Source organism: Callorhinchus milii, unplaced genomic scaffold, assembly GCF_018977255.1.
Source record: "Callorhinchus milii isolate IMCB2004 unplaced genomic scaffold, IMCB_Cmil_1.0 Scaffold5, whole genome shotgun sequence".
In the NCBI taxonomy this organism is placed as follows: Eukaryota; Metazoa; Chordata; class Chondrichthyes; order Chimaeriformes; family Callorhinchidae; genus Callorhinchus; species Callorhinchus milii.
In genome coordinates, this window is record NW_024704746.1 from 18,999,006 (window position 1) to 19,021,663 (window position 22,658).

General features: G+C 36.1%; 1 protein-coding gene across 2 annotated transcripts in view; it reads right to left on the reverse strand.

The window, feature by feature from the left end:
* Nucleotides 1-333: 333 nt before the first annotated feature.
* Nucleotides 334-22,658, reverse strand: part of LOC103174646 (rho GTPase-activating protein 29) — a 29,012-nt gene continuing 6,687 nt past the window's right edge. For both annotated transcript variants that reach the window (XM_007887126.2, XM_007887127.2), the window contains exons 3-23: nt 18,841-18,984; nt 16,143-16,236; nt 15,553-15,625; nt 15,324-15,390; nt 12,771-12,908; nt 12,414-12,478; nt 11,843-11,953; nt 11,351-11,431; nt 10,641-10,826; nt 10,010-10,147; nt 9,129-9,319; nt 8,594-8,763; nt 7,550-7,678; nt 7,187-7,285; nt 6,667-6,830; nt 5,435-5,623; nt 4,723-4,860; nt 4,410-4,636; nt 3,548-3,848; nt 3,012-3,120; nt 334-2,776 (exon numbers count right to left, since the gene is read on the reverse strand). In XM_007887126.2, coding sequence (XP_007885317.2) covers nt 1,878-2,776; nt 3,012-3,120; nt 3,548-3,848; nt 4,410-4,636; nt 4,723-4,860; nt 5,435-5,623; nt 6,667-6,830; nt 7,187-7,285; nt 7,550-7,678; nt 8,594-8,763; nt 9,129-9,319; nt 10,010-10,147; nt 10,641-10,826; nt 11,351-11,431; nt 11,843-11,953; nt 12,414-12,478; nt 12,771-12,908; nt 15,324-15,390; nt 15,553-15,625; nt 16,143-16,236; nt 18,841-18,984 — 3,713 coding nt within the window. In that variant the 3' untranslated portion in view covers nt 334-1,877. The remainder of the gene's footprint in view (nt 2,777-3,011; nt 3,121-3,547; nt 3,849-4,409; nt 4,637-4,722; nt 4,861-5,434; nt 5,624-6,666; nt 6,831-7,186; nt 7,286-7,549; nt 7,679-8,593; nt 8,764-9,128; nt 9,320-10,009; nt 10,148-10,640; nt 10,827-11,350; nt 11,432-11,842; nt 11,954-12,413; nt 12,479-12,770; nt 12,909-15,323; nt 15,391-15,552; nt 15,626-16,142; nt 16,237-18,840; nt 18,985-22,658) is intronic.

The following is a 22,658-nucleotide window of genomic DNA, read 5'->3' on the forward strand; positions in this document are numbered from 1 at the left end:
GTTAGTGCTCATATACAGTTCAGATTACTTTTCAATATATTTTTTATATTTTCAGACTTGCATTTGTACCAATTTTTGTATGAAAAACTGCAAAAAAAAGAAATTAATCCAAAAAGCTGGCAATGATTTACAGAGCAATAACTTGACTGCTTATGGAATGTGCAAATCAAAGCACATTCAATATATAGTCTGGTTTATTTTTCTTTTAAAACTTTTGGGACTTTTCATGCCCTTATATAAGTGATGCAAGTGCAATGTGGAAATAAAGTTAAAGTGGGAACTGAAAGTATTGCTCTCTCTCAACTGTTATAGAATTACAAATTTTTCAAGGAATAAAATGTACAATATTTATTACAATTTAGTGCCATACAAAAAGGCTACGGTTCAAAATAACCAGTTTGGCAATTCTGTAAGATAACAGTTGGGTACAATAGGATAACAGTAGGATACAGGACAACTAGATCTTAAACAGTCAGTATTAGTGACATTTTGCATCTCCAAATAAACTTCCTAAATACAAACAAAATATTATACAGTTTACCCTCACTGTAAAACTACAAAGAATAAACAATGTCAACCAAAGCATGTTCTTACTATTCTTTCATTCAAGACCTTCATAAATTAAACAGTGGATCTTAATTACAAAAGAAAAAAAATAAAACAGTGGCATTGGTGAAACTTCCTATAAATGTACAACACAGATGTAAATGGCCAAACCTACAAATATTTTTAATATAGTTATAACAAATACTGATGTCGCTCACTGTTCATTTATACCTGTCAGGAAATTCCCCAAGGATGAAGTAATTCACTGAAAAGAATTACTAGTACAAAAACACAACATGAAAGAGTACATAATTATTCATATTTGGATAGTAATCATTAACTTGTATGGAATACCAATATATATATATTTTACATATACACATACAAACAAATATAAACCTAAACTTTAATAAATTACATAAGAACGCTTTCCAAAAGTTAAGAAGTTTCTTTGAACGCATTATAATTGATGTATAAGAATTAATATATTTGCTTTAACATATCTTAGTGTATCTTGTGTACAAAATTATGTAAGAAACGTATACATGTAACAAAACATAAATAATCAACATATGCACAAATTAAAGGCAATGAATTTCTAATTCACATTTTAAGAGACAGAAACCTTAAAGTGTGCATCATTTTGGTCACTGACCATAATACAAAAGTAACAAATAAAGGCTACAAGGTACAACCTTTAAAAATTCATCTTGGCTTGAAAACATGTGACAAAACAACATTAATAGGAATAATTTCCATGGTTTTGGGCAACAGCATGCCTTGTAGCATTTGTGCATGTTTGAAAAGACTGATACAGCAAGCTTTGATTGCACAACTAAGAATGGCAATTGAGGGTGTAAAGCCAATATATTTTTTCCCCACTAAAGCTTTATTTCTAAGAAGTGTTTAAAAAAACTATAGCCACAAAGCCTTGAGATAATGCAATTATCCCAACCTACAAAGTAAAAAATTCTCAAAATGTGTCCATTACATCAGGACATAAAAGCAAGTTATGGGAAATTAATATAAAATTGTACCAGAGTTCTAATCCAACCCTCCGTCTTTTGCTAATAAACTCTGATGGCTTCTAAAATATAAAATAAATCAAAAATACCCATGTGTCTGCTCTTGAGATATTTGAACTAATTTACTTCAAGCTGCACCTTTACTGTGTAAATATGCAGACACTGTTCTACTTCTTGTATTTCAAATTGTATTTGTTATGGCGCTCTTTCCTCATAGAAAAATAAAACTTTATAATTGTATTAAAACAGAAACTTGGGATACTAAAACAGTCAGTTACACTTCTCTAACGTTCAGGTAATTTGCTGCTACACAAAATGTGCCTCTCGGTGTTCATATTCTGGTGGAATTCGTTTTGATCGCAGTCTTTGAAATGCTGGCTTATGCTCTACTTCAACCTCTTCTTGTGCTGTATTTTGTGCAGTCTCGATTTCCTTATCTACGTTGCTGCACTTTTCATTTTCCTTTACAGGAATTACTGTCCCAGTATTACCCTGCACAGACGTAAAACTACTGTCTAATTTTGTTAGAGTTTTAGACAAAGAGTCTACACTCTGCTTGATGGTAGGAGGTATGTAAAAAGTGCCAGGTGGAGGCTGCAAGGTTCTTGGAGCACGGAATGCAAAAACAGTCTCAGATACGTTCCCATCAATCTTTGTGGTCCTTACAGGCCTACCAGGCACTGTATGTAGCTTATTAGGATGCAAACTGCTTGCAAAGGCATTGCCAGAAGTATAGGCTAAAGGTGGTGAAAAAGAAAGGTCACTGGTTTTTTTTTCTGGAGGAACATTTGCCACAATCATAGCTGTCTTTTGAGTTATGTCATAACATTTATACTGTTTATCCCAAGTCCTACGCATCGACTGAGTATCATAATATGAATGCCTACACGTGCTTGTATTGTTGGTATGACTTTTCAACTCAGAGGCTTCCTCAATAATAGGACTCCTTTCAATGCTGTCTATGTTACACAGCCCTTTTGAATTTTTGTCATTTGAGTAAGAAATCACAGATTCAGAAACTGGTAAGCTTGTAGGCCGAGGCATAAATGGCTTTGTCCTGGGAGGCCGCATGTTGACTTTAACATGCGATTTACTAGTTTTGTTAATTAGCGATGACTTGTTTGACTTCTGTGCTTCTGAAATTTGTGCACTTTGTAAGTTCAACAGTCCAACAGGTTTCTCTGAAATCTGTGTGATCACTGGACCTGAAATTTTATAGAACAGGAATTAGTTTATCATACAGAAAAGCTGATGTTAAAGAAACTATCAAATTATTGTAACTTAATGAATCTTACTGAAAACCCAGTATTAAGCCATCAGTAGTTTCACATTGTGAAACCGTTTAACATTGCCAACGAACAAGAAAACGTAATTTAAGACCATGTTGGCTTTTGATAGTGACAACAAATATCACTATTTTGAAACATAATATTTACCAACCTGATGCACCATCTTTTGCATTCCATTTGAGACCTTTTACCACATCGAAGGTCTCACTGGAAGATGCCATTTCTGGAGAATCACACTCACTTCCAGCCAACCCAAAGCTCTGCCAATGTTGAAGAATAAGGTAATTCAGAAATGTGATTACATCTCAATATACAAGATGAAAATGTCTTCACNTTTTTCTAAATACATACACTTCATTTTTCTATCCAATAATAACCTAGTAAAATCACCTGTTATGGTGATTTACATTTTACATCATGTTATGGTGTATTAAGATTAACATATGCACAATAAAGAATGATTTTTAGTTTATAAAGGACAAGTAATTTAAAGGGGAACAACATAAAATCACCTCCCACTTTTCAATAAATCAAATTCAGCTTTTCTTGGGTCGCAATGCTTTTAGGATTTTTTAGATGAATTCCTGAAAATGTATTACTTTTACATAGCTCACAGCATTATAGATGGAAAAGACAATAAATTGTATCACAAGTACCACCTTTTTTATGACAAGTTTTAGCACTTACTACTTTGCTAGTTGATTGTAGTCTTTCATTTTCAGATAACCCTTCTTCGGCCATATTTTTGTCTTTCTCATCAACTGATGGATATCCCTTTTGTAAAGGAGATGATGGAGTTGATGAAGAAAGAAATATTTTATCATAGTAGGTTATGAGAAGCTCCACTGTTTGAGCCTGATATGGATAATCAACAAGAGAAGACAATGACACAGTAGCATCGGTCTGTCTTGGTCGAAGAAGAGTGGGCCCAAAAATAATCCCGAGGTTGCTAGCTGACATTTTATTCTCTTCAGCTTGCTCTGCCACCCTGTCAAGAAAAAAACAAACACCTTACCCAATTTGCTTTTTTGGAGGGGGAGGGGGGGGGAGGAAAGCGGAAGGACAAAATATCTTCTCAGTTTTTAAAAACAATATGATCGCAGTAAAGTAGTATTATACTGAAAAGCAACATTATGACAATATTACCTCAAAATTAATTTTAAAATTCTAAAAGCAGTGTTAAAACATGAGTCGGAAAGTATTTAAGTTCGATAGTAAGTATTAATCCACTGAGGCAACTTCTCTATTGCTCATTTGGCTATTAAAGCATATTAGCAGAGAACAATAAGAGAGGTGCTAGTCCTCTATCTTTACAACTTGCATTAGATGAAATTAGAGTGAGGCTAAAGAGTAGCCCTATCCCTAACAATTCATGTGTCCTGAAGTACCATATAAACCATCTGGAAAAACCAAAGATGGGAGGTTTATTGCACTGAGCAATCAGACTGCATGACAAGACAGAATCAACAGATCAAGATCAACTAATTTGTACCATATTGAACAGTGTAATCAGGAATGCTATATTATATACATTTGTTTTCTCACTCACTTGTGAAGATGATCTATGAGGTATTGCAGAGTCTTGTAGTTGATCCGTGGCAGTTGTCGAAGTAGATCTTTCACTCTGAAAACAATTCTAACTACGTTAGTTAACCACCTTTTCTCTGAATTTGGACTGTTCAGTTTCCCATTATCTTCATCACTAATATTGTGGCTTTCCTTGGCCAAGCCAATGAATTCATTGTAAAGGCGGAATGAAATCAATGGTTCCGGCAGCTGTCAGGAGAGGACAGACAAAAAAAATTACATTTCAGTAATAAAGATCAAATATTAATTTACGTTTCAGGGAATCGTGCACTTACCTGGCGGAGATATAGTTTGAGTACATTGCTGATATCATGAGCATATAAATCAGAAAGTTCTACTAAATCCTTCCCATTTTCAAAAGCCTGGCACAACTTTTCAACTCTTGATTTTGCTCCATTCACACGATAAATACCCTGAAAAAATTTAAGAGATTTGTTATTTTTCTGGTAAAAGACAACTACTCTTAGTACAGCAGTACATTAAGTACCAGAATACTTTGCTGTAAAAATATTATTTGGACACTGTCCTTATTTGTGAACATTAAACTGCTTAGCAATAGGTGAGTTCAGACTTTTACTGGATTTGTTTCAAAAATGTGATTTGGTAATTGCACTATAAATTCTACTGTTGCAGAAAGAGATTTTAACCAATTACCACTTGGCTTCCAAATGGTAAAACAAGATTTCATTCAATGTATAATCAATATGCTTTACGTTTTATTCTTGAAACGTAAAGCATATTGATTATATCATTCATTATGTATGATCTCAAGATAAAGAGCATCTGACTTGTGTCACACATAACAGTTTTAACAGATTAATGGTACTCTACATTTGGGCGGAAAAACAGGAATTACAAAGGCATTCAATTTTTGAATTAAACAAATACAAGATCTATTTCACATTTCAGTTTAATAGTATAAGGTTTGCAACAAATTAAAAAATATATATTTTTAACTGTCTTCTGCATAATGAGTTATAAATTTACCTTTATGTTCAGGGCTCGGCTTTCAATCTCGGAAGTGCATTTTTTAATAATGAAAGGAATTCCATCAGAAGAATTTTTTGCAGTTTGAGTAAAATCTACCCCAAACAAGTGTAGTCGACCTAGGAGTTTCTTATGGCCACATTGAATAGCCAGAGTCTCGAGACACTTTTTGTGGCAAGCTAATGTACACTGTAAATTGGAATCAGTTGTCACAACATTAGTTCACTTCAAATCTTGACAAGTTTACTATTATGAATCTAACTGTTTTCCTTCAGAACACTGCCTTAGAACATTACTCAAAGACAATTGTCTTCATAATTTCCTCCCATTTTAAGAAAGAAGTAGATAATTATTTGGGGAGGACAAGTTTGCAGGGCTTCGGGGAGAGAGCAGGGGAGTGGGATTGATTTGGATAGCTCTTTTCAAAGAGCCAGCACACACATGATGGACCAAATGGCCTCCTTCTGTGCTGTATAATTCTATGATTGGGGATGGGCCAACACCAAGTAGTAAGTGAAGGATAATGAAATCATGATGAAAGAGACAAAAAGGGCCATCCAATTTAAACATTTTGTCACTACATTGAATATTATGCATATTCAGTGTAAACTGAAAGAATACATTTAGCTTATAGTGCAGATTCACATGTGGAAGTGCTGAGGTGTCGGATTGGCTCATAGTATTTCATACACTGAGAAAGCAACAACAAGGGATAGAGTCTTGGAACTCTTAACTGTGGCAAGAGATTGACCCCGAACTACAGAAGGTGACTGTAGGCACGGACGAGGAGGAAGGTCTTCAAGTGTGAACTGAAGACAGGGAATGAGGAGGCAAGGCTGAGGGACTGAGGAACAGAAATGAGAAAAGAAGCGTCACGGCTTTTGGTAAAGTCATTTGGCTTCATTTGAAGTATTAGACATGATGAAAAATAAACTTTTCTGCAAACCTCACAACAGCAAAATGTTTATCTGCACTAAGGAATAAGTTAAAAGACCATATCTCCAGATTAGGATAAGATTTGTAAAGCACTCAAACAGATATAACATTATAATTGCATTACACAATCTTGCAATTCATTGCAAGAAATCAAATTATTGTTTATGAACTGAGTAAATGAATGTGATAAAATAAAAATTTCAAGTTACAGGTAATGAATCCCTTCCCCTATCTAATATAGAACTTTGAAGTGTTGGTTAAGGAATTAACTATTCCTACATCATAAAAGAACTTACCTCTTCACACTCAGCTCCATGGAATACAACAAGGCTGTCACATTCTCTACACTTTGATGGTGCCCGTAACTTTCGCAGCTTGTGTGTTTGTGCTGCCTTGGACATGAGAGTATTACGAAAAGGCCCTGGAGAATTTGGCATCTCTGCTACAATGTCATTTAGGCCTACGGTACAAATAAATGGAACACAATGTAAATGCTGTACGGTTTTTGCAAATTATTACATTTTGATGCAAATTGTTCTTTCAAGGAGACTAAAGCACAATGAAGTGAATCGGATTTTCTTGATCTTTTTCACTAAAATATTAACCACCATCAAAATACACTGTTCCTAAATTATATAGATAAGGAATTTATCGAAAATTGATGACATATTCTGAATTCCTGTGCTAATGCTTGGCATCTGAGCCGGTGAGGGGGGCTACAGAGGGTGGGGAAAAGCACGGTTAAAGAGGGAAAGTTGGCTTCGTTGGACAATGAAACAGAAAATAATTTGTAAATGTGGTGAACTAAATACACACCAGGGTCTGAGGGTGAGGGTGGCTCTCTTTCATCCAAGTCATCTGCAGAAGACATTGTGCCTGTTGAGGGAGTTCGGGGCAACCTTCGTTTAAAATCACCTGTCACGGTCAGAAAACCCACACATTAATTATACTTACAACATAGACAGCTGATTTTTGGTTATACAAAAATGCACACCTTATTTCCAGGTTTCCATACAATTTGAAAGAGTATATGTAAAATTCTCTTTTCATAGCAATGTGCCATATATTAGACAACCAGAAGGGCATATGCCACTCAGAAAATCCTAGTGCACTAAGGTTTTTCACCTAAAGGATTATTTAATCATCTTATAAATACAATAAATGTTTTTGGTTTTGTACCTGGGCTGGCAGAGGGAGAATCCATGGAGCGTGATTCACTACTTCCACCGGCACTTTCTGAATCACTGCACATGCCACTCCCCTGGATACCCATGGGCCAAGCTCTAAATGGGCCCTGACCCCGAAGTACTGCAAAAGCCACAGAAAATAGTTTGTCATGACACTCAACTAATGATACAACTGGTCATGTCATCACTTGAGCACAACAGGCCATCTCATACAAGGTTATCTAAACAACACAAACACAGATTTCAAACTATTGCCCACACGGCATTGGGATATTAATGTTCAATGCAATAGGATAGCAGTGCACAGAGATGGGTTAACACGACCATTATCATTTATCAGAATTTATCGTAACTCCAATAGAGCATAATAAGCCTTGCATTTGATAATGTGTCCTTTTATGCCATCAAGACATCTCAAAGCGCTTCACAGGATATACACAGTAAATTCAATTGACTGTGTTTTGTGGGCGAAACGTGTGGCTAATGAAAGGCAAGCAAATCCAGGTTAGGAAGAAAAACACTTTAGGAAGCAGATGAAGCTGATTACATAGATCAGAGTTAGTTGATGGTCCAATTAACAGATTGAGAAATTCTGTTAACAGATGGTGTTAAAGCAATTAACAAAGAGCAACTACAAACAGATGGTCCTAGTTGGGACTTCCAAACAGAACCTGCCAGGAAAGGGTAGTGGTGTACCCACATGTACAGGCACAATAAAAATAAAGCAATGCATCTTCAAGGAAAACGATTTCTGGTCTTAGTAGATAATTTACACAACAAAAAAATATAGGATTCTGGGCTAAAAATCTTGCAACAAGCCAGTTATGTGTCTAAATTTAATTGTGCAAGATACATTAGCAGTCACTATGTATACGATGGCAACATTTTTGTTAAACATTGTATTAAAAGTGTGCAGCTGTAAAATGATTTGAATTTGTTTCATTTCTGGACTCTATACTGAATAGTCCAAAATGGTGAAAAATTGATTAAATTGATAAAACAAGTTAGCAATAGGATAAACATTCTCTTTAATTACCTTGTATATCATTGCTGCTATTTGACCGCTTCTCTTTGATATTGTCCTGCCTAACATGAAAGAGGCCATCAACATCAGTCGGTTGAAAATTAAGATCTCCTGATGTGCCTGAAGTTTGTGACAAGTTTCCTTGTGATGAATGGGTACTACTTGTTGTTCTTTTAGTAAGCCTACAAAAGGAGAGAAAGCAACTTTAAAAGAGTCTTCAGCCAGTAAAGAGGGGGGAGAAATTCCCACAGTATGAACCATTCAGCTACAACTTAATCGTAGGTTTCTGTCAATACTACCCATAATAAAAGATTATGAGGATGAGCATGGGAATAACCCTGACGACATGTTTTAAATTTTTGGCTTTTTTTGCTTGACATCTCTTGCCTCTCCTCAGCTATGCAAACCAACTTGCAATTTGCAAATTCACAATATAAAAGGTGTTCTCTACAGTTTTTTTTGGTTCGCCATAGAAGACCAACATATGCCTTGGTTTACTCTAAGCAAGTTCCCATTGCATAATTAAGGACCATCACCCAACACTTACCCTCCAGCTGATGGAACAGAAGACTCAAATAAGTATTGTCCCATAGGAACTTCCTCTTTTGGTAGGCTCTTGACAAATTCGGAATACTGTTGCCCTGGTTCATACAACTTGGTATTTTCACAAAGAGATTGATAGTTAACAGGAAGGGATACCACTTTGGCATGCTGCATTTGGAACAAGTTGACAGTCACCTGAAAAATTGAATTTGTTGACATTTTAAATTTGAAATTTAAAATGTCATTTCAGTCTAATCAAATACAATTTCAAATATTTTATGTTTATCAAGTTCTACTCACAAAGCTAAAACTCTTAATATCTTTATCTAAGCTATAAATTTGGCAGAAGACAATAACAAGATTACATTTGTATAGTGCCTTTCACATCGGGAGGACGTCCCAAGGCGCTGGACAGAGTACAGCATTTCAGACCCGAGCTGGGGTGGGGGGGGGTGGGAGGGAGGGGAGTGGACGATGGCATGGTCAAAGAAGAGGGTCTTGAGGCAGGACTTAAAGGAGGCTAAGCAGGGGGGGGCGGCAGAGTGACTGGGGTTGGAATTCCAGAGGTTGGGGCAGAGTGGCTGAAGGCTCTCCCGCCAATGGTGGGGCGGGTGGGTCGAGGGACATGGAGCAGGACAGAGCCGGCTGAGCGGAGGGAACCGGCGGGTTGGTAGGGGGTTAGAAGGTCGCAGAGGTAGGGTGGGGCGAGGCCATGGAGGGCTTTGCATGTGAGGACCAGGATCTTGAACTGGACCCTCTGAAGGATAGGGAGCCAGTGGAGTCGGGCGAGAGTGGGGGAGGTGGGGTCACAGAGTTTGGTGCGTGAGAGGACACGGGCTGCAGAGTTCTGGATTATGTAATATAAGACCCATGTAATATGCTTACTGATTTCAAAGTGAGATCACATTGATAGACTAGTTCACGTAGTTGTGTCAGTATGTCACTTTTGACTTCCTCCAACTCGCTTCGTTTTTCATTGGCATCAGATATGCACGTTTTGTAATGCTCTCCAGCTTCATCAGCCTGCAACACAAACAATTTATGTCTAGAAAAGCAGAATTATAATTCTACAAATTTACCATACAATTGTCACTATTGACCTAATAATCGATTGACAGCAAACAAACCTGTACTAACTACTGCACCAACAGAAATAGTAATGCGCTGAATGAATTTAAAATAGGGATTTATGCATCAAGTCTTCAGTTTAAGTTTGCTAAAGGCTCAGGAAACATTCAGACATGGTAGAAATTTTGAAATAAAGATTTTACTCCTAAAAACAATACAGTTAGTAGTTACTGTGCTAATCACATGAAGAGGTAGTTAGTACAGTAACTACTAACTGTAGCTGAAGAGGTTTATTCAGCATAAAGGATTTTTAGGCATACACAATACAACATTTTATCTACAGTCTGACTTTCAATGTAATCATATACAACATTCTTTAAATAACAGAAAAAAGTATGACTATTGTAAAGATATTCTCAGAATTTTCCGAAGTTTTTTTTTTAATTACTTTTTGTAAAGCTTCTTCTTCCAGTTTTTTCTTTTTTTCAATTTGCCGGTTATAATTTCCAACTTGTCCACCATTTAAGGTCAAATCTTCTTCTGCTCGGATTGTGGAAGATTTTGCCTTCTCATATTCTTCTCGTCGCTGAACGTGTAATAGTCTTGCTTTTTTAAGGGTTGAGTCTGCTTCTTGCTGCAAATTACATAAGATGGCAATATTTTTAAGATTTCATCTTTTTCAATAAGCAGTGTCAGCTTATTGCAATTTCATCATTGAGTCAAAAGGATGTGGGCACAATCTTACCAGAACCTGAGCTCAATCAAGGCTAATTTTACAGTGCATTACTGAGGGCCTATTTGCCTGTTCTAATAGATGCTTATTGGGTAAATGCAAAGAACCATTAGCAATATTTCAAAGAGCAGGGAGTTTTCTGATGTTCTGGCCAATCTTTCTCCATCATGCAAATTCATCAAAGACAGACTAATTGGAAATTCACTTTAAATCAATTTCCAGCCATTATTGGTGCAGATTAGCTACCAAGTTTACTGAGATAACAGACATTTCATTGTAACTCACTGCATGAAGCACTTTGAGACACTTGAATGTAACAAGACTTTACATCAAATGCAAGTATTATTACAATACAGCAAATAGTAGATGTGAAGCTAAAGAGGTCAGTAGTTATAGGGATGGTTATTAACTATAGAGCATAGTACCATTTTTCTTTGCTCTCGTTGCCACTGTTCTTTGATTTCTTTACGTTGTTTGTCCAGTTCGTTTCTTCGCAACAAAAGAGGCTGCAAAAACATAACCAGAATTTCATTTTCATACAACAGCTTAATATTATGGACTCAATTCATCCTCCAGAAATTAAGACATTTTGCAGAATAAAATGATTAATTCAAATGCCAGATAGAGCAAGGGTGTTACTCTGCTCGCAAAATTCTGAAAGATAACTTTGTACCTATAATTTACTATTGATCAAACCCTACATTTCAAAAACTACAGTGCACAATGTCTCTTTGACCTTGAAAATAAATTAGTAAATTATATTAAACTGAAAAAAGATCAAGCAAACCATTGCTCCTTGACCACTACTAACTGCAAACAAGAGCTATATAAAAGTTAAAGAAAATAGTAAGGCCAAACAAAATAAAACTGACTGTGAGTATAAAATACATGATCATATTTCTGATAAATTGTCTCACCTGAATAAATTTGTTTGTTTGGAGTGCTGCTCCTGTTTGAAGCAGAAGCTGACTATATTCAACATCATATTCAAAGGCAGAGATGTAAACTGATTGAAATGGCATATGTTCCTAGTAAAAATATTGACTTGTTAAAAAAAATTCATATTTTTATAGTAAAATTTCAAAATTACAGTGCTTTAAATAATATTGTTTGTAGCTTTTATAGCAGTGACTAAGAACAATATAAAACAAGACAGCATGATATTCATGTTTATCCCTTTGCTGCAATCCCAATGCAGAGTGAGTCAAGCTGGTACATGTATGAACTGAATAGTTTCTCATTCCTACTGTAAAAACAGTCATTTCAAATTCTGTTTAACAAGTAGACTTATTTTCGTTGGGATTTTTTTTAGAGTGACAAAAAGCAGGCAGTGCAATTGTAAACTTTCTACAATGATAAATTAGAATTAATCTACCAGAAAAGAAACTACAGTGTAAAATAATTTAACGGCAACAAAACATTAGAAGTGAGTAACTTGATAAGCACCAGTTTTTAAAGGATTAACATTAAAACAATTTTGGTATTTACCGGTTGGCTGATAGATGTTTTAGCAGATTCAGCCAGTTTTGAAAAGTTTCTTGCATATTCCACATCTGAAAAAAATAAAACTTCAGTTGAAGATTGCAGAAAAACCATCACAGAGACGCGATGCAACTTTTAAAAATCACTAATAATGTCATTAACCATTTTATCTGACATTTTAGCAATATCTAAAACATTAAAATGGAAATGATCACATTTAATAATTAGGTAACAATTATTTATGCAAAAGTCACTGAATTTTACAATTACATTAGCAACAAAGATACTGCAACAGCATAATCCAGTTGACATATTTAAATCTATCTTGATAAATAGGATCAGACAGCATAGTGTACAACTCACCCAGGTTGAGCCTTTTTTCTAACCAGGCCAGAACATCTTTGGTATATTTTGACCAGGTTTTTGTGTAAATTAGAGCCGATTCTATTCCACTATCAATTTTTAACAACATGTTGTCAAGATCTTCTGCTCGAAGAGTCCCTGAAAACAGGAAGTCGAACATAAGGAAATGAGGATCAGACAGACCGAGTCCCACCAACAAGCTGACATCCAAAATGTCTGTTCTGAAAAGCCACTTTGACCTTGGAAATATATCTTAATGCAAGTTGACACTAAATCAGAATGATGGTGGGGGAGGGGATGAAAGGAAAATCATTCCAAATGATACAATGACTGGACTTCCCCCATCATAAAAATCTAAGCACAATATACGTATATTAAGTATATTGCCTTATTGCATTTAAAATATTAAACATTTTAATAGCAATCAAATTGACCACACAATATCAGCTATTATTTCCAGCAATAATTGTTGACTTCAAATTCTAATCAAACATTTTCAGGTGGTCCATCAAATATCATCACAATAGATATACTCAAAAGGAAATTATCTTATAGATGCATGATAGAGCATTTTTGCCCATTTTAATCCTTATTGATATTTGGCTAGATTGCCTGAACCCATCAGATTATAGGTACTAGTAATCTGGGACCATCAGGACAATATTGATCTGCAAATATCAGAACAAATGTAAATAGAGCAAAGAAATTTAAGACAGATTCTGATGTGCAAGGTGGTGTTTGCATACATCTTTGTTGAAACACTTTCAAAAGCATTCAAAGACTAAGGCATCTTTTACCAATTACTCACCTGGACTCGTATATAAAAAAAAAGTTTCATGGCAGTTGAGATCCAGGCATTGTAAAGTATACATTTCTCCCACAAAGAGAATCACAACTACTCTTTCATGTTTATGATTCTAGTCAGCAAGGGACTGTTTTGAATTATTAGCCAAATGGAGATGTTTTCTGAATAAATATTGACATTGAGTCCTGGACGAGAAATAACTTTCTTCAGCTCAACATGCGTAAAACTGAGGCCCTCCTGATTGGCTTGCGTCAGCGCCTCCGCACCTCTAATAATAATAATAATAATCCTTGCATTTGATATAGCGCTTTTCACGTCGGGAGGACGTCCCAAAGCGCTTCACAGAACACACTGTAAAGTGAATTGACTGTATATTTGTAGGCGAACGCGGCAGCCAATTGCGCACAGCAATGTCCCACAAACAGTCGTAGATTGAAAATGACCAATTTATTATTATTGTTTTTTTTTGTGGAGGGATTATTATTAGGCGTGTGGAGTAAGGAAACTTGCCCAAGGATTCGCCCTCTGCCTGGAATTGAACTCAGGTCTCTCACTTGCAAAGCGAGTGCTCTAACCACTGAGCTACAGGACACTGGCTCCCCATCCCCCAGAGAATCGAATTCAAGATCCTCATCCTCACCTAGCTCCCTCCTACCTCTCTGACCTACTATCCCCCTACCTACCTGCCCGTACCCTCCGTTCCTCTGGCTCCGGTCTGCTCCACATCCCCTGCCCCAACCGCCCTACCATCGGTGGCCGGGCTTTCAGCCTCTCAGCCCCGAGGCTCTGGAACTCTATCCCCCAGTGCCTTCGCCGCCTCCTCCCTTTCCTCCTTCAAGGCCGGTCTCAAGACCTTTCTCTTTGAGCTTCAGCTCCCCTCTCGACTCTCTACCCCCTCCTCGCTCCCTCCCCTCATCCTGACCATTTCCCCCCTGCTCGGGTCCTGACTCAACTGTACAGAGCCTTGGGACGTCCTCCCGACGTGAAAGGCGCTCTATAAATGGAATCTTGTTGTTGTTGAAATCAAATCAGAAAATGAAAGCCCCCCATAAAGCGGCGTGCGGAGTCCTGTAGCTCAGTGGTTAGAGCACTCGCCTTGCAAGCGAGACACCTGGGTTCAATTCCACGCAAGTCGAAACCATGGGCAAGTTTCCTTACTCCACACGCCTAATAACAATCCCTCCAAAACAATAATAAAAATTGGTCATTTTTAATCCACGACTGTTTGTAGGACACTGCTATGCACAATTGGCTGCCGCGTTTCGCCCACAAATATTCAGTCAATTCACTTTACAGCATATTCTGTGAAGCGCTTTGAGATGTCTAGTAGACGTGAAAAGCGCTATATCAAATGCAAAGATTATTATTATTTTAAAGCACCTAAGGGAATTGAGGAAAATGGCAGTCATTGGACCAGCAAGCTTTTTTTTTAAAAAAAGGAAATTTTCAAATGTAAGCAAAACTGATTTAAAAGGGCAATCAAAATAATTGTAAAAGCTGAAGACTAATCATGGGATGACTACCGAGAATCTTTTTTTTCTTTTATGTAAACAAATGTCCACTTGAACATGAAAGAAAAGCACATGAAACAAGCTCATTTTACTGAAGGGTGAAAAGAAATCTTAGAGCTTGAGGGAATAAGGGGTATTTCTATGTTTAAGTTGAGCCAATGAGGACAAATATAATCAATTGGAACCAAAATGTGAAGCCCATTTGGCAGTATTTAGTACTCAATAGATAAATTGTACCTGTACTCCGTAGATCATCTCTTTCTTGAACTGACCCTCCAGATCCCAAGGACAGGTTTTCAAAAGACTTGCAAATAATAAAATCAAAATCAATATTTCTTCATAACAAATCAATTACATAGCTGGAATAAAACAATAGTTTAACAAATGAAAAACTACCAAGCTTCAGCAAGTTAACGATTTCATGCATCAAACTTTCATATTCTAACATGATTTTCTGGGAACTTACCCGGCTTCTCCCAGTCAGTGGGACTCCCAAGGATGAGGAGTTGTCCATATCTCCCATAAGGAAGTTTGAGATGCTGCAAGTCAGATGTATTTGATTCAGATATTTATAAATCAATAACTGACATTTTATACAAAAGGTTAATAATGTTTCCCCTTCAGCAGGGAGAAATAGCAAAATTCCAGAAACAGCCATGAATTGAGTGGGCAATTTATATGGCAGGTTTGCTGGTCAGAAATCGTGAGACCCTCCCTTCCCTTTTTGAATAGTGATGGGATCATCAGCATCCACCTACACAGATAAGATTGTCTTTTTACAGCCTAAACTTGATTCACTCAAAATATACTCATTTAATATAACGTACATGTTTTGGATTGTTTACTCAGATAGTTGAAAGATAAGAAAAATTCAAGAATTGAAATTCTTTTGTTTAAAAAGTGACTTTCTAAGTAAGTTTAAAATGTTGAATGTAGCTGAACAATACAGTAGGAAGCTGGTTTCCTCAAAACTGAACTGAAGAGATCAAAGGCCTCAAACAAACAATTTTAGAAGCTTTTTTGCACACGAGTTAAAAAGCCTAAATAATTACTTACACATTACCAAAGGTGAATGCTAACGTGTCGATAGAAGCAAATATATCACCAAAATGTTCTCTTCTGTCATCATTCACTTCATTGTAGTTTGCACCTGAAGGGAAATTACATACATATGTGAGATACATGTAGCGTTTGCTCTATGTAACTAAAGGGTAGTTACAACTTGCAATATAATTCAAAAAACAGAAATTTAGTTAGTGCTGCATATTTCGACTTATAAAAATTTCACCTTGCATTAGCGAATCAGATTTGTTACAATTTTGCAATGATAAAAAAAACATGGCATTCTCAACCCTATCGTCACCAAAGAAATATTTTCGATTCTGTAAAGTCTAGTGGTTAACTTAACTCAAATTTGTTATCACTAATCCAAATTGTGCCCATACTTTTTTTTCTTGTTGTTGTCCTGAAGAAACTCACAGCCATTAAATTTGATGCAGACATTGCCAGCCAGACCAAGCCAGCTTTGATATAAAAAAAATCAATGGACAAAACGACTGACACACTGAGTACAGGAATTTCTTCACCTAAACATTAACAAGTGACAAGAATCTACAGATCTTCTGTTATATCAAGATTGTAACTGCAATCTTGTAAAGACATCAGTTTCCTGTGCCTCTGAACGTAATAATGGATGAACAGCAAAGTAAACAAAACATAATCAGGCACCTTCTAAACTTGTTTGAAAAAGGAACCCTAATGTAATCCATCTAGTCCTTTCAGTGATTAAGAAGAAAATGCTAGTTAAAACACTAAATGAAAATGATTAAAATCACGTTTTCAGAAGATAATTAAATTCTTACCTTTCTCTTCCCACCCACCCCCGTCAAACGTATCAAGCTTTAATATTTGGAAAAAATGTGATCCATTCCACAGGCCACTAAAATATTTGTCTTCATAACAGACTTCCTCTCACATACTACAGAAGATAGCACTACATGTTGTTCAAATAAACATTACTTTGTAACAACTAATCACTGTAGGAATTAAAATGATCTAGATGACAAAAATACAAACAAAAACCTTGCCCTGTCAATGCCAAAATCTTAAGTTTCCCATCTCATTTGCAATTGCCAACACCAATCAAAATTGTGTACATGACATCTAAACAAAGATTTTTTTTTCCTGTTACAGGAAGACTTCTGGTAAGAGCTTTGCTTAAGCCCTTTGATCCCTCTAGTTTTGAGGAAACAAACTTCCTGCAGTTGTGTTGCAACCAAAGTCACTGGTTGCAGTAGGTCTGGTCAAATTTGATCCAGAAATTTGACATTTGGAAAAACTGTAGTTTGTGGTTCTTGTCATATTTTCCACCACCCAATAAATTTAGTGAACTTTTAGCAACTAAATGTTTGCCATAGAAGCATAGAATGTCTGTCTAATGGTAGTTTCCTCCACCCACCACACACATGTAAGTGACATACAAATGTGGAATTCTCACTCTGGTTTAGATACTCTTAAGTATGATGATTGTTTTTTGCATTTGTCAGTTACCCAGCTGGCCCAAAAAAAACAAATTATGTCTGCAAGCTTAACTGCAAGCAAGTTCAATTTCTTAAAAAATGATTTATAATAAATGTCAGATTTTCAACAGCAGTTTATGGATTTTGGATGGTGGTGCTGGAATTAAATGCATTTGCATTTATTAACAACAACTTGCATTTATATAGGGTCCTTCACATGGGATAGCGTCCTGGAGCACTCGACAGTGGCAGAGTCACTCCCCGAGCCAAGGGGAGAGGGAGGGGGGAAGTGACCGTAAGAATAATCATGAAGGAAGGTCTTCAGGTGGGATTTAAAAGTGGGGAGGGGTGGGGCAAGATGGAGGAATTGAGAATTCCAGAGTTTCGGGGCATAGTGGCTGAAGGCACAGCCACAAATGGTTAAGAGGAGGGGACGAGGGGCAAACAGGAGGCTGGAGCCAGCCGAGCGGAGACAGCAGGTGGGGGAGTGGGAGGGTAAGCAAATCAGATAGGTAGGAAGATGCGAGGGCATGAAGGGATTTGATAGCATGTTACATTCCATTTACAATAGTCAAATACTATTCGCCATTATATCTTTGATAACTAATTGCTCTGCTCCCCATTTGCTAACTTCTTTCTGTCCACAGGTTGCCACATCAACAGGCTAATTAAAGCAGCATTTAGCATTAAAGTGGATGGGCTAGATGGGGTAGCACACATTGCCTTTGTCTGTTTAACTTACTGTGGAACCAGATCAAAGCATTTGACAAAATCAAATTAATCAATAGCTAAATGAATGTAATTCATGAATATTCACTTCGTTCAGGGTAAATCATTACTGTCTTCTGTGGCATATATTACCTACAGAATTCAAATAGAAAATATTCATGCTATTACTTCCACCGAAACAGAAATTGTGAAACAATTTTGGGGAAAGTATGGTAAAACTTCTAATCCTAAACAGAAAGTATTAACTATTTCAGTTAAGCAAATTAAAACCAGCAAAACAAGGGACAATTTTCAAATGTGTTTATTTAAATACATCTGTGTACAGTTCATTCAGTAAAAGACTATGCAGCACTGTATTATGAAAATTCTCCTATATGATTAACCTAGCAGATTTTTAAAAAAAACCTCAAATTTAGACCGCTCTTTTGACTTTTCATATATTTTACCAATATTTGTCTTACCATTGATACATTACAACTCAGTTGAAAAATTACTGTTCCACTTACCTTTTACTTTAGAAATGACTGTCCCTGTTGCACTTAGAATGTCCACAGAATTCAATGACTGGTGTTTGCTAATCACTGCTTTTAATACTCTTAATAGCTCTCCTAAACGTTCATGGGCCACAGAATGTAAAGAAACTTTATTTGCTGAAAGAGAAAGAAAACCATACTGTAGTCAAGTGTTCAGCAATTATACACTTCCTTAAACAGTGACTTCCAATAAACATAGTATGATCTATGTGATGCATTATGAATGTGCTTCCCTAATCATTTTAGACAAAACCTGCTGAAATGTGCATGCAACTGTCAAATGCAGCTATGCTGCAACTTTCACTTCCATTCTTTTTAAAAACAAAACCATACCAGGCTCCAGTGCAGCTTTGTGCCTTAAAAGTTCAAGCTGCACATTACACATATGATACAATCATTATGAAGCCATGCTCCTGTTCACAATGTAGCACTTATTTATTTCTCCCCATCTGAGACGCTACAATTATATTTCAAACTCTGCAAAAGTCATCTCAATATTGTCTTTTTACATTTGACTTTTTGACCACATCTTGAGGATTGTGCTTAAACGTTAAATTATAGCTCAACTTCAAGTTGTTTGAGTATTTTTAAAGGAGCTAACCTTATCAGATTGTGCACCTTTCTCAAACTCAGCAAACACTAATATGGATTCTTGCAAATAATACATATGAATGTTGACAGACTCACAGAACTAAGAATAGACTACACAGGTCAAAATTACCAACGACACCCTGTGCAACTGTGAATGCAATTTGAAAAAGGATCTTCATGGGATGTTACGTGAAGAAAATCTCAGCAGACAACTTTTGTTTGAGCTTCTGTCGGCTGTAAATGCAAAGGGATAATTTGCTAAGCTTTGTTTGTTGCATTTGAAGGGTACATTTGGCTCTGTCCCTTTCCATCTATAGCCACAGAGGATATATTTTTGAAGGTATTTAGCCGTCTACAACTTTATGTAGTTCCAGTGCAGTATTTATTTTGATTGAATGATGACACACTACTTATTTTATATAAAACACAAGTAAAATAAAGCACCAATTAATAAAAGTTCCATTCTATAAATCTTTCAGAGCAACAGTTCTATTCTGAATTCTTAAATAAATCACCAGGGAGCCCATTCAATATTTCTAAGCCTTTCTATAAGAAAGGACTCATCCTGTAGCTTAAAGTACAATGCAAATGATATAAACATTCATTTCCTTTACCACAGGAGAACAGCTTCAAATTCTAAGGAAAGAAAAAAATACTTCTCCCCTCCAAAAATAGCACAACACTAAAATGTATAGCACATTTAAAAACCTCACAATCTACCTCAAATACAATTGAATACATAGTGATATTTATTCTTTCACAATGAAGGAAAATATAGGTGAACCTTGCAACAGTAATTGTGTATACAATTATTCTAAAACACTCTCACCCGTATGATTAAGCCTGCAGAAAACAGGAACGTGGCTGGACCCTTCATTAGGTCTGCCATCTTGAAGTAGAGTCACCACAGGGAATTGCACATTTCCACTTACAGAGTTGCCTGCCCACTTCCTTCGTCGTATAGAAACAAATTAGAGAGTTGCTATCGGATCAATTCTTTATACATAACCATAAATAAAACTAGCAAACCTCTGTTTGAAGGTACTAAACAACAATCTTTTTCCCCCCCCCAGAGGAAAATAAATGATTTAAAACTTCACTAAAAGTAACTAAACAAAAAAAAACATGTGTATGGATACACCAGCAAAGCAAGATAAATTTAACTTTCTACAGGAAACAGGAAAAACAATGAAAAGGCAAGAATGTTGTTCTGGATGCAGACTTTTTTTTTTGAACAACATGTTGAATAACAATAAGCTCACATTCATTACTTTACATGATGAATTTGCCACACCCTCGCTTCAAACACAAAGCATCTTAATTCAATCAGACCGTGCAAAATTATGACACATGGACTGTTGTCTAGTTATCATTTGTGAAGTACAAACCTAAAAGTGGGGAGAGTATTGTTCAGTGTTTTGTTGCAAAACGTATTAGAAAAATGCAAATTCAACCAAGTGGTGTTCGAAAGATATAGATGTTCCACATGGATGTAATGTCATTCCATAATACCCTTTTCATAAAACAATAAATTATCCATTATAAGCTTATACTCGAGTATTATTGGTAGATCATTTGGTTCAGGGCGGTTCACTTTCGCTTCTGGGTCAGAAGGTTGCGGGCTCAAGCAAATATGGAAGGTTTGAGCTCATATTTAGGGTCGACAGTACCGTGTTATGTTCCTAGAGGTGCCATTGATCAGAAGAGAAAACCACCCACTTGCCCATCAGATGGATTTATCAATTTATCAATTGAAGCTTGATCCTATTAAATTTATAATTATATGTGCCTCGTGCTCAGACGACACATCCTTGCTCAAAATCAGTAAAACTGACAATGTTTATGCATTTATAACGTGTTACCATACCGTAGATGTATTGCAGGGCAGCAAACATAAAACCCAAGACAATTCTAGACCAGTCTTCACAACATTCATGATGTGGAAAATGCTCTCAAACATTGTGCATAATTATAATCACTAAAGTAGTTCTAAAAGGACTGGCTCAGAGAAGTAAGATATACACATATATTGCCCTAAAAATTATAGATTTTGCTTTATTCCATAGTCAGAGTATAATATGGTAATTTTTGTAGCAATCTGATCTAGATGAATGTGGTTCATGATCATACAATGTTCATATTTTTGATAGAAACCAGCTTTCTATCAGCTATTCATTTATACCCTCTTCAAACCTACATTGTGCAGCAATTAAGCATATTGACTCAGCACATTACTGTATTTGTGAAAAACTTTGTCAGCAGCACAACAGGATCTCTGGAGTTGCATGTCATGCTATGGTAACTCTCTCAATCAGTCTTCATCAGTTGTCAGCAAAAGTGGCTAATAAATAAGTAACCTGTTGCTTTCTAATTAAGAAGCATCTTTGTTTCAATAAGGGAAACGCACGTGAGTTGGCACAAAATCTATAGTGAAAGAACAAAATCAGCCTGTGTCCACATTTGACACTTCAGAAATGTTTAAAACATTAACAGTGCTTGGAAGAATGTCACTTTACAATCTTTCTAGAAATTAAATATGGGTATTTTGGGTGTTGCATTTCAGATTATTTATGCCTACTTTTATCTCACTTAGATTTGAAATCTGAATTCAAAAGCTTCTGAGAATCACACAACTATATTCCTCACCAAAATACTGCAATACCGAGCCGCAAAATATTAGTTGTGTGTAAAATAGCCACACGAGATAGGTTTCAATTTTAAAATGACACTAAAATGTGTTCTGAAATGTTTTAAGACAACATCCTACTCTGTTTTTACACTGTTACATAAAAAATGTTTTTTTAAAAAAATTTCGATGTCTTCTCTACAATCCACCTTAAAAAAGTGAATCTACTGCACCAAGGGATCAGAACTGCAGAACTACTTCTATTTGAAGCAACTTTACAGTATGTCCAAATATAAACATAGCTTAAACACTGAACCTACGTTACTAAGTGTTTCTTACCATGGGCAGATTTTCAAAATATACATATTACTGAAAAATGAAACACTGTGCTGCAAAGGAAATATTTAAAATAGAATGTTATATTATTACCCAGTTATTTTTGGCATTACTTCAAGCCCAAATTTGCAAGTTGCACCACAGTAGGATATACTGAATACGTATCCAACTATAGGATCATCACTTAACCTCATGGCATTCTTTCACAGCTGCATACAAAAGGAGGATGTCGATTTCC